The sequence below is a fragment of the Crocodylus siamensis genome, chromosome 6, assembly GCF_052110815.1.
Source record: "Crocodylus siamensis isolate JL-2025a chromosome 6, ASM5211081v1, whole genome shotgun sequence".
Classification (NCBI taxonomy): Eukaryota; Metazoa; Chordata; order Crocodylia; family Crocodylidae; genus Crocodylus; species Crocodylus siamensis.
Window position 1 is genome coordinate 47,516,654 of NC_143400.1, and position 11,126 is coordinate 47,527,779.

The window sequence follows — 11,126 nt, forward strand, 5'->3', positions numbered from 1 at the left end:
CAAGGTCCTTACTCTATGCAACAGAAGTAAAACTATATGTTCTTTAACTTGCTCTAGTATTTATGCCACAGTTAGAGTCCTATGGCTGCCCTGTACATCTTAGTTTAGGGTTTAATGATTAACAGCTCTGTACTTTGGAATGAGAGATCACAAGTTCCTTCTTCCTAAATGTCCTGCTCTTGCAGATCATAAGAGCTTCAATGGACTAAGTTATCTCCTGGATCTCCCTAGGGACACAGTGAGCCCTGTGCAGCACAGGTACTCTGGTCTCATATCCTCATAGCCTTTCAGTACTCTAGCCCTTGACCATAGGTCTTCAGGGTTAGGAGAGCATATTACTTGGGTCAGTGGCCCTGAGCAACATGTGTCTCATTTCCCACCCTGGACACCAGGCCACACTGGCCACAGTCAAGGGAATGGACAGCTCCCCCAGGGTAATGCAGGCTATCCTCACAGAGCAGTAGACAGTAACACAGGCCAGCACTGGGATGTTAGTCTTGCTCTGTGACACAGCGATATTACTATAAGTGCTAGCCACAACCTCCCTGTAGCCAGTAAAGAAAGCTGCTACTGGTCCTGCTGTAGGCCTACTTTTAGCCAGTGCTCACTCTCATGCAATGGATGCGTCTGAGAGCAAGTCCATGGTCTTTGCCTTAACTGACACAACTTTGCCACCAGCATCATTATTCTTTGAGATCCTCCCTGGTACTTCACAACATCCCAACTGAGGGCTGGGGGAAGCCAGAAGGTAGCAGGGCCCTATCTCCAAATACGAAATGCTACCAGTTTGGCCACATCTAGATATATGAGCATGTGCCTGTCATGGCACCTCAAAGCAGTTTGAGATGCCACAAGAGGCATGATAAGAATTTTTTTTTAATGTTCCCTGCACTGCGTATTTGCAGCACAGGCTCTACAATTAAAGCAGGAAGTCTGAGTATAAAAAAAACCACATGCTGGAGAAAAGAAACTGAGGCAAACAGAGACATGCATACCCTGTGTCCCTCCTGCCCCAGCATGTTGCCTCACCATGCTGGACCAAATAGGAGCAGGGCAAGGCTGCAGCAGTGGATCATACCCAGGCACTGTCCCCCATGAGTAGGGATGAGGGGAGACTGTAAAGGTGGAGGTAACTGTGGGGGTGGGGGGGACTAAGGGTGGAGAGATGGTGTGGAGGTGGGGATGACTTCTCAGGAGGGGTGGCTCTGCCTGTCCCCCCACCCCCTGAATGGCACACAGAACCCTCCCCCCCCCAAAGCCTAGCCCAATGGCATGTGGGGTACTTGGAGGAAGGACTCAGCCTGGCCTGAGGGTGCATGGCTTCTGCCTGCAGTGCTGGGATCCCAGGTGACAGAAAGAGTGCCCTGGTCCTGTTCAAGGGCACACGCCAGCAGGCTGGGCCGATATCCTGCCAAGATGGCCCAACAGCTCAGGAGGCTTGTCAGTGAGGCCCTAAGGGACCACAACCCCAGGGAGCTGGGAGTTCAAGAAGAGTGGTTGCTCCTCAAGGGAGTGATCCTCAATGCACAAGCTAAGTCTATTCTATCTCAAAGGAAAGCCAGGCTCTCCAGGGATCTAGCAGACCTCCTGAGGCTAAAAAGAAAGGCCTATGGAGGATGGGATTCACCTCCAAGGAAGATTATTCTGTACTGGTCTGGTCCTGCAGGAAGCAAACCAGAAAAGCCAACACTGCAACTGAACTCCAACTAGCTTTGAGCATCAAGGACAATAAAAAGTCCTTTTGCAGATATGTGGGGAGCTGGAGAAAAAGCATGGGCAACATTGGACCTCTGCTGAACCAGATGGGGCAACTGACAACTGACACCCAGGAAAAAGCCAGTCTATTAAATGGGTACTTTGTGTCGGTCTGTCATCAGTCCCATGGGACGCTCATGCCCACTATGGGACAGGGAGGTCCAGGTGAGGGAGATCCCCTGCCCTCCATTAATGCTGACCTTGTGAAGGAACACCTTGAGAGGCTGGATATCTTCAAGTCAGCTGGCCCTGACAGTCTACACCCCAGGGTACTCAAGGAGCTGGCTAGCATCATAGCCCAGCCCCTGGCATGGATCTTTGAAAACTCCTGGCACTCCTGGTGTAGTGCCCGAAGACTGGAAGAAGGCCAATGTGGTGCCAATCTTCAAGAAAGGGAGGAAAGTGGAGCCAGCTAACTATAGACCCATCCGCCTGACTTCTATTCTGGGAAAGATCTTAGAAAAGTTTATTAAAGAGGCCATCCTTAATGGACTGGCCGACACCAATATCCTGAGGGATAGCCAGCACGAGTTTGTTGCAGGTAGGTTTTGCTTGACCAATCTCATTTCCTTTTATGACCAGGTGACCTATCACCTGGACATGGGAGAAGAGATTGATGCCATATATCTTGACTTCAAAAAAGCCCATGATCACCTCTTGGCGAAACTGGCCAATTGTGGCCTTGGGTCCACCATGATCTGCTGACTGGGAAATTGGATCCGTGGTCGGACCCAGAGGGTAGTAATTGATGGATGTCAATCATCATGGTATCCTGTTACCAGTGGGGTCCCCCAAGGCTCTGTCCTGGACCCATATTGTTCAACATCTTCATTAATGATGTGGACATTAGAGTTAGAGTGTCCTATGACCCCAGCTGACTTCCTGCCCTTTGGGTGGGGGCTGGACTCAATGATCTTCTGAGGTCCCTTCCAGCCCTAATGTCTATGAAAACTATGACAGACACTGCTGCTACTGGCAAGGGGTGAGGGCTATGTACCATGTGGGGGGGGGGGGGGGTCAGTGATCCCAACCCTCCTGAGCAGTCCCCTAAACACCTACAAACTTCCCACAATCCATCCAAAAATGCTACACTTGCAAACCACCTCCACAAACTCCACCCACATACACACCCACAAATCCCACACTCACAAACCCCACATCACCACAATCCCCCACACAAACCCCACACTTCCCCCACAACTCACATCCCCCCCCCCACAGATCTCACACCCTGCAAACCCAGCTGCCAGATGGGATGGGATATCACCTGCTGGTGGGAGCAACAGCTGCAGAGGCAACCCCTGGTTATTGAGGGGGACATGTGGCCCCAGCCTGGTGGAGATTCTGATCCCAGGAACCACTTGAACGGTGTGATGGGCTAAGGGTAGGGGTGGAGGTGACAGCATAGGTGAGAGAGCAAGAGAGAGATGGAGGTTGGGGTTGGGGGAGCGGTCTGGGTAGGAGAGGCTGCAGGAAATTCTGAGGACTTTTGGGTAGTAAATTGAGCTTCAAGCTGTTCTCTAGAAGCAGTGAACTGTTGGAACTGTTACTTAAGCCCAGGTTCTGAAAAGTATTAATGTGACTAACTTCTGTTGAAATCTTGGATGTTTTGAAAGGTGCTGTAAGTTCACATCCTCAAAGGCAGCAGTGCTCTACCCTTTGGCCCCAGGGATCAGATAAGTGGGGCAGGACCAGTCCACAGCCCACATTGAACTCTGCACTCCAGGATCAGGCTCTGGGATGTGGTACTGCCCCTCCATGCTCTAAATGCTGGGGTGGAGTTTCCATCCCCTCCTAGGCCTCCACACTTGCATTGGACCTTAGGGGTATGTCTAGACAAGGCTGCACATGCCTCTTGCTGCATCTCAAACCCCTCTGAGATGCTGCAAGAGGCACAAGCAGGAACAGGAAAATATTCCCCCTGCTGCACATTTGCAGCAAGGGGGCAAAATTAGACCCCTGGATATTGAGGGGTCCAAAAAAGCCAGAGCTAAAAAAAGCAAACCATGCCCAGAGGCAACTGGAGGCTGGATCCTCCACAGTGATGCTCTGGCTTGCAGAGGATCTCTGTGGTTGGCCCTCAGCCTGGTGCTGAAGCATGCAGGGCTCCAGTGCTGGTAAGTAAGGGGTCGGGGGGCTGGAGGAGACTATGAGGGGACCCTCACTGGCCCCACCCACTCCTCCAGACCCCTTGATCTCTGTCCTGCCTGGCCCCATCCCTCTTCTGCCTCCCAAGCCCCCCGATCCCTGCCTTCCCACCCCAGCATCCCCACAATAACTGTCCCCCCCACAGAACTTACCAGCAGTTCCACCTGCAATCTGGGTCACTGGGGCTCCGCCTACACAGCACAGGGCAGGGTGACAGCCCCAATGGCCCCAGCCCAGGCCCTGCTTTTCCTGCTGCCCTGTGCTTCCTGGGGGCGGGGGAGGGCTCTGCCAGGAGGCCCCAGAGCCCCCAAACCCCTGATTCTATGGTGAGTAGAGTCCTTTTTTTTTGTGGGGGGTTGCTTTTTTTTTTTAATGCTGGTGCCTGGGGTTGGGGGACAGCCCTGGAGGCTTGGGGGTGCAAGTAGGGGCTGGGGCTGGGTGGGGCAGCCATTGGAAGGATGGGGATTGGGGGTTTGAGAAGGTAGCCATTTATTACCTTTGCCTTATCATTCCATAGGGATTGATGAATTTACCTTCAGTTCTTTCTGAACTGTATTAAGGCCATCTAGGGCACTCCTGCAACCATCCCATAGCCTGACCACCACAGCTTAAGTGAATCAAATCCAAAGGCCGTCATATTGGAAGGTTTCATGGGCCAAAGGCATGGCTCAACCATGTATTCACTGCGTTGTCAGCAAAATCCACAATGCCAAGAGTTTAGAAACTTAAGCCTGGACTTCCCTCCAGATGCTGGGGGAGCTGGCCATGGTGCTATCTTCCAGCATCACTGTGGAAGAAGTGGCCACCTCCCCCCACCATGTACCCAGTTTATCTACTGTTCACACAGTTCATGAAACCCTATACTGGACACTTGTATGCCAAGAAGTAGCTATTTACCTATTGGTTAAGGAGCTGCTCCGAAGCACCCCAACATTTCCCCCAAAGCACCTCTCAATACTGAATATTGATGCGGAGATCAATGTCCTGAATGACCACAGAAAATGAATTTCTTCCATCAGAGTCAAATATAAGTTAAGCCATCTATAGTAATTAATTTATTGTTTAAAGGTTATCACTTTTATGATTAATTACTAGAACTCAAAAGGAGAGCCACCTTTTTGGGGGGGCGGGGTGGGGGGAAGATACTTCACAAGTTGCTACATGTCTACTGTATATTGATTGGATTATAAACTCTTGAGCCAAAGTCCCTCATTTTGGTCTGTGATTTCAAAGCACCAAGTGTAAGGGTTAGTCATCTCACAACTTGGATTTCTTGTAACTACAAAAATATGATCATCTTCATTTTCATTGACAATTGTAGAAGTTAGAAAGATTATACAAATGCTAACCCTGGCAATAAATAATAATGAATCAAAATCTCAGCCAGCTAGTCCTTGAAAACTAAAATATTCCCCATGGACTAATTTGATTTTCTTTCTAATGCTAATGGCGTAAAGGAAAATATATGTCATGTTGGGATTTATCCAACATGGAGGAACAGAGATGGAAGTCACAAAATTGTCTTTATTGACAATAAGTTGATACATGTGTCATAAAGCTTGTCTTAATATGAACAGTCTTACTCAGGTACATTAAGAACTTGGAAATAGAGTAAGGATAAGGGACAACAATCTTCTGCCTTTTTTTTTTAATTAAGGAGACAAAGCTTTCTCCTGGGAAGGACATAATATAAGAATGTACCTAAGCTTCCTAGGACATATCTCAGAGACTAGATAGCAGGTTCCAAGTGAGTACATAATATTTCTTTGTGCTTTTGGTGTTAGGCAGGTGTCTTTATGGAGAGACACCAGGGTCTAAAGCAAACTGCAGAAAGAACCAGAAATCTGATAAATTAGATTCTATGTGAGGTAAACATTTTCTTTAATGCTTCTATTTCTATGTATTCATTATTATGCATGATTATAATTTGTCTCTATTCCTCAGCATCTAGGCTTAACAAGGTTAGTTTTGTTATTTCATGGATAAGAAAAATGAGGCAAAGAACAATGTCTTGCCAAAGTCAATAGATAGGTAGATAGCTAGGTAAGTAAAAATGAAATATAGTGTATGGAAGAGAGAGTCTAGGAACTAATAAAAGGTAGTCAGTCCCATGCACTTCAGCTTTGCAAACCAAAAGAGCACCAGAGACTTTAGTGAAGAATTTGTCCTGTTGTACATTAATTCCATATATCAAGTTGCATCAAAGAAGTTTAGGTTAGATATTAGTGGGGATGGGAGGACTCTTTCACTAGGAAGGTAGTGGAGCACTGAAACAGGTTACCCAAAGAACCAGAGAGGTGGTGGAATCTCTTTCCTTGGAGGTTTTTAAGACCCAGCTAGACAAAGCCCTATCCGAGATGATCTAGTTAGGGATGATCTAGTTGGGGATAGCCCTATCTGAGCCAGAGTTTGAACTAGATGTGACCTCCTGAAGTCCCTTCCAACCATAGTTTTCTATGATTCTATGACTCAGGTCCAGAAAGTATTCTTTGATACTTATGAAAAATATTACTACTACTTTTTTTCATTGTATCTGCAGGCTTTTTGTTCCCCTTGCCATTCTACAATTCCAACTATTTACTGACTGCTAGATCTAGCTGGAGATCTAGCCAGAGAGATTATTAGGAAAATATGATCACAAAAAGCCTTTTGATAATATCTGAATATGCCTGAATGTTTTTAAAGTAATTAATAACAAGAATGGTAAATCAAGTCAATAATAACTTGTGTGTTTTTTTTATTATTATTATTCAAATACATGTTTGGGGGAGCAAAAACTTTCAAAGGAATCAGAAAGCTCAGAATAAACTGTTTCTTGTAATTATTCAGTGGGAGCAGGGTTCCTAACTCCCTTTGGTTCCTCCAAAAATCTCAACTGTTGTAATCCATTGCAGGTTTAATCTTCTTCAATTGTTTGTTTCATTTTGTTTAGGTATACACCATGACAAGCATCAAATGGGGAAATCAAACAGCCATGACAGAGTTCATTCTACTGGGATTTGGTAATCTCAAGAAACTACAGATCATTCTCTTTCTGTTGTTTCTCATGATCTACATTGCAACTGTAACTGGGAATATCCTCATCATTGTGCTGGTTGTGGCTGATGTGCACCTTCACACCCCTATGTACTTCTTCCTGGGGAACTTATCCTGTTTGGAGATTTGCTACTCTTCCACCATCCTTCCCAGGATGCTGGCCAGTTTCTTGACTGGAGATAAGACCATATCTGTTAGCAGCTGCGTCCTTCAATATTATTTATTTGCTTTCTTGGCAGGTGCTGAGTGCTGTCTCCTATCTGTGATGTCTTATGATAGATATGTGGCTATATGTAAGCCATTACATTATGCAGCCTTTATGAATGTCAGGTTCTGCATTCATCTAGCAGCTGGGTCCTGGATGTGTGGATTTCTAGTTAGTACCATCACAACATTATCAATGCTTCAATTATCTTTTTGTGGTCCCCGGGAAATCGACCATTTCCTTTGTGACTTGCCTCCACTAATAAAACTCTCCTGCAGTGACAGCCACCTGGTGAAACTTATAGCTTCCATATTTTCTTTTCTTTTCACCATGCCCCCATTTCTGTTAACAGCAGCATCCTACATCTCTATCATCACCACCATCCTGCGAATCCCATTGACCACTGGGAGACAAAAGACATTTTCCACCTGTTCCTCCCACCTCATTGTGGTAACGATGTTTTATGGAACTTTAATTTTTGTTTACATGTTACCAAAATCTAGTGCCTTGAGAAACCTCAGTAAAATCTCCTCAGTCTTCTACACTGTCCTGACTCCAATGATCAACCCTCTCATATATGGCCTGAGAAATACAAATGTAAAGGAGGCCCTGAGAAATTCTGTAGGTAAATGCATGTCTTATGCAAGAATCCAGAAAATCTAAATATAAGTTGTATTTTAAATCTGTGTGTGTGCGTGCGCGTGTGTGTATGTGTGTGTGTGTGTGTGACCAATGTTGTGATGTTGTGACCATTCCCTTTCTAAGCTCTTATAAAATTTAAGAAGCCAGAGTAAGGTGACTGTAGGGAAAAGTAGAGGGGAAAATGGTTTTCCCCCAGGGAGCTGGAGTTTATCATGTAAAACAGTAACTGCACCACCAAGGATGATGATGAAAATGATACTATGCTCAGAACCATTATTTTCCCATCCATGGTTGTGCAAGGTACCCAGGACTTTGCCTATGAGTGCTTTCCTGGGCAGCTGGAGGTACTGAGAAGCACAGTCAGGGAACCTGTTATGTGTTAGCACAGGAGTTACACTATAGATGAACAGTTATGGATCAGTGGTTGACCATTACAGAGACATCTCAGATATTCTCTCTTTCCCCAATCCTTGACTCTACAAAATCAAATTGTTTACCATGTTGTCATGGGTAAAGAAATAAAGACAAAAAAAGCTCCAGTATGCTTTTTCTTGGGTATCTGACTTAGAGAAACTGCCTACACAGACGGTGAGTTTTCAGCTTTCTATGATAAATAGGTTCATTTTAATTGCCTATATTTGGACATCTCAGAAACTAAATAATGAAAAACACCAGTCATTCTTGGAATCAGATGAGGCTGTAAATCTAGGAGACTCACAGGTTCTCTTCATCCATCAGAAGGTTGTCTCTTGTAATAGTTGACATATTGTTCTCAGATTACCCACTCCACTACACATATTCATAATTCAAAAACACTCCACAACCCTCCTGTACCTCTAGGAGGTCTATAAAGGTTGAAGTCTGCAACTATCACCCCATGATTATGCCACCAGCAGCTTAGATATCGATATCTTCACCCTCAGCACCATTGTGCTATTCAAGTCTTGACATCCCTGTTTTAATCTTCTGCTGACATTATTTTTTACATGTATTCCTATATCAGTCATTCCTCAGGCTAATAGTGGTTTGCTTTCTCTTACAGTAGCCAATAGGGATAAACAATGACTACAAACAACCCCAGGGAAGCTGAACTTTTGTTCCTCATCTCATGAAACACAAACGTTGAGCATGTGAACCAATTATCAGGCCCCAATGCTTTCTCTGGGATGCATGCCCTAGGTCGTGGACAAAAGTCACTGTGATGTGGGCTTGGAAATATTTCAAAAGGGGAGTGTTTTAGCTGCAGAATATTCATATAGCCCCTGTTATACACCCAGGTTAGAAGACATCAAAATTACTGTGGCTCTCCACCCTGAGTGCACTACAGGTAGCGCGGGATCTCTCTACCCAGAAAGGAGAATCAGAAAAAAGAAGTCATCAGTTACCTGAGGGGCAGGAAGTGGGGTGGTTCAGGGTTTGTGGTGGATGGGAGGAGGCTTCCTGCCACCACACATCCATCTGTCCAGCCCCGATCCTCCAAACCTCTTCAAACCTCTCTTCTTCTCACTAGAAGCACCTGAAGCTGAAAAGGCCATCTTCCGCAGCAACTATGGGGGTAGGCAAGGGTCTGGCAAAGGGCGTGGAGGTCCCAGTGGGGATCCAGCAGCAGCCCAAGCACAGGTGCACAACCCGGCTGTTGGAAAGTCTCCCCAGCTGTCAGTCTGCCACAGCATCCATGCTGTTCTCTCCCCTTCCCTATGGGTGGGGGTGGAATGGACAACTGTGGGATTCTGGAGGACATATTCTGGGATCCCTTATCCCTGCGCCCATGAAGTGAAATCCTCCAAAGCAGTACCTCAGTTCAACAGGAATTTTTTGTATACCTCAGCCACATTTGAAGTGTTTCACAGTGCATCTATATTTGTAAAGCTTGATCTTTGAAGTGTTTCAACAGCATCTGAACTGTTTTAATTGTTATTTCTACCCATATCTCTAGGAGGAAACAACATATACCTAGGACATAACCACCCCAACGCTATACATTATAGCACCATGGACTCAAGCATTGAATGCCTCCCACTGTTGGTATCTTCTTTTCCATATTGCTCACAGGCACCCGCATTGGGCAATGCTCCAATCTTCCCATTTTAGTGCTCAGCATAACTGGGGAGGTAGTGATAGCCAAACTAGTCTGTCTGGAACTGGGCTTGCTCTCAAATAGACAATGCATCTGTTTACCCATGACAGACTCTCTTCCACCTACTTATTGCATACCTGAATTTAGGTGTCTAAGTGCAGTTATGTTAACACCTAGTACAAGTGAATGGAAAGAATGGATGGTGACCCCTGGAATCTGGGAGCAGATGGATTCAGGAAGGCTAAATATATTTCATTGTAAAAATATGCAAGTGAGAAAAGTATTTTGAAGACTGAGTCAAACTAGAAATTGAATCCTTTAAGAAAAGAAAAATCAGCAATTTACTTGAAGGAAATGAGAATAACAATCTGTGCAAAGCAAATTAAAATAAAAGCTCCAAAAGACTGGTGGCCTGAGGGTCTTGAAAACGAAGCTGACTTATATGGATTCAATGAATAACAACAAAAAAATGACCACTGTGATGATGACAGTAAAACAGATTACCATAAACAACTGTGAAACCCACTGAGTACTGTTAATGTATATAAGGACACACAACATTGTACTGCACTATTTTTTGTAATAAAAGCTGGACAACATTCACTCAAATTTATGTTAAGAAAAAAAATCCCTTTATTTAAAAAAGATATCCTTTTTTGCATGGGGTGTCTTGTGGACAGAGGTGTCATGTATCAGTGAATACAATATTATTTCCCAGCTCAGCTGAGTTAATAGCCTAAGTTAATTCCTTGTAAAGGAATTTAATAACTAGGGATCCTGTTTGCTTTGTTCACTTTTATATGCAAATTCCCAAACCTTATTGGATTGAAACCTGATCCATGTTTTCTGCCAACTGAGCAAATCAATTAGATAAATGCTCACAATTTGAGCGGTATGTTCAAGCATATGAAGCTTGTTGTAGCATTAAAACAATGTAGAATCTCCATTTCTGTCATGGTGTAAATTGAGTTACTTCCAAATAATAGCAAGTTCAGGCTTAAAAACCAGGTCACCCACTGATTTTAAACCTTCACTCTGAGGCTCTCTCTTAGATGTCAGATGTAAGTATGTCAGAAGCCTGGAGGTGGGATGCCAAGGCCCGCACACCCCCTCCATGGGGGGAATGAGGCAGACTGGTGGTGTGCCCTCTGTCTATGGTGGCCTCAGGGCCCCTTCCCAGAGGACGGGGATAGGGATCATCTCAAGGAGAAGGGACGGGGAGGAGGAGGGATGGGGAGGGACCCAAGCAGGATGGGGAAGGAC

At 45.3% G+C, this 11,126-nt stretch overlaps 1 protein-coding gene across 1 annotated transcript; it reads left to right on the plus strand.

Annotated features, from left to right (window-relative positions):
- Window positions 1–6,844: 6,844 nt before the first annotated feature.
- On the plus strand, window positions 6,845–7,807 carry LOC149862680 (olfactory receptor 10A7-like). The gene has a single exon (XM_090054052.1). It carries the CDS (start codon window positions 6,845–6,847, stop codon window positions 7,805–7,807), a length of 963 nt encoding a protein of 320 aa, XP_089910178.1.
- Window positions 7,808–11,126: the final 3,319 nt, after the last annotated feature.

Bases quoted from the DNA above. Each gene is read 5' to 3' on its own strand.
- LOC149862680 (XM_090054052.1), top strand. From the start codon at position 6,845: ATGACAAGCATCAAATGGGGAAATCAAACAGCCATGACAGAGTTCATT.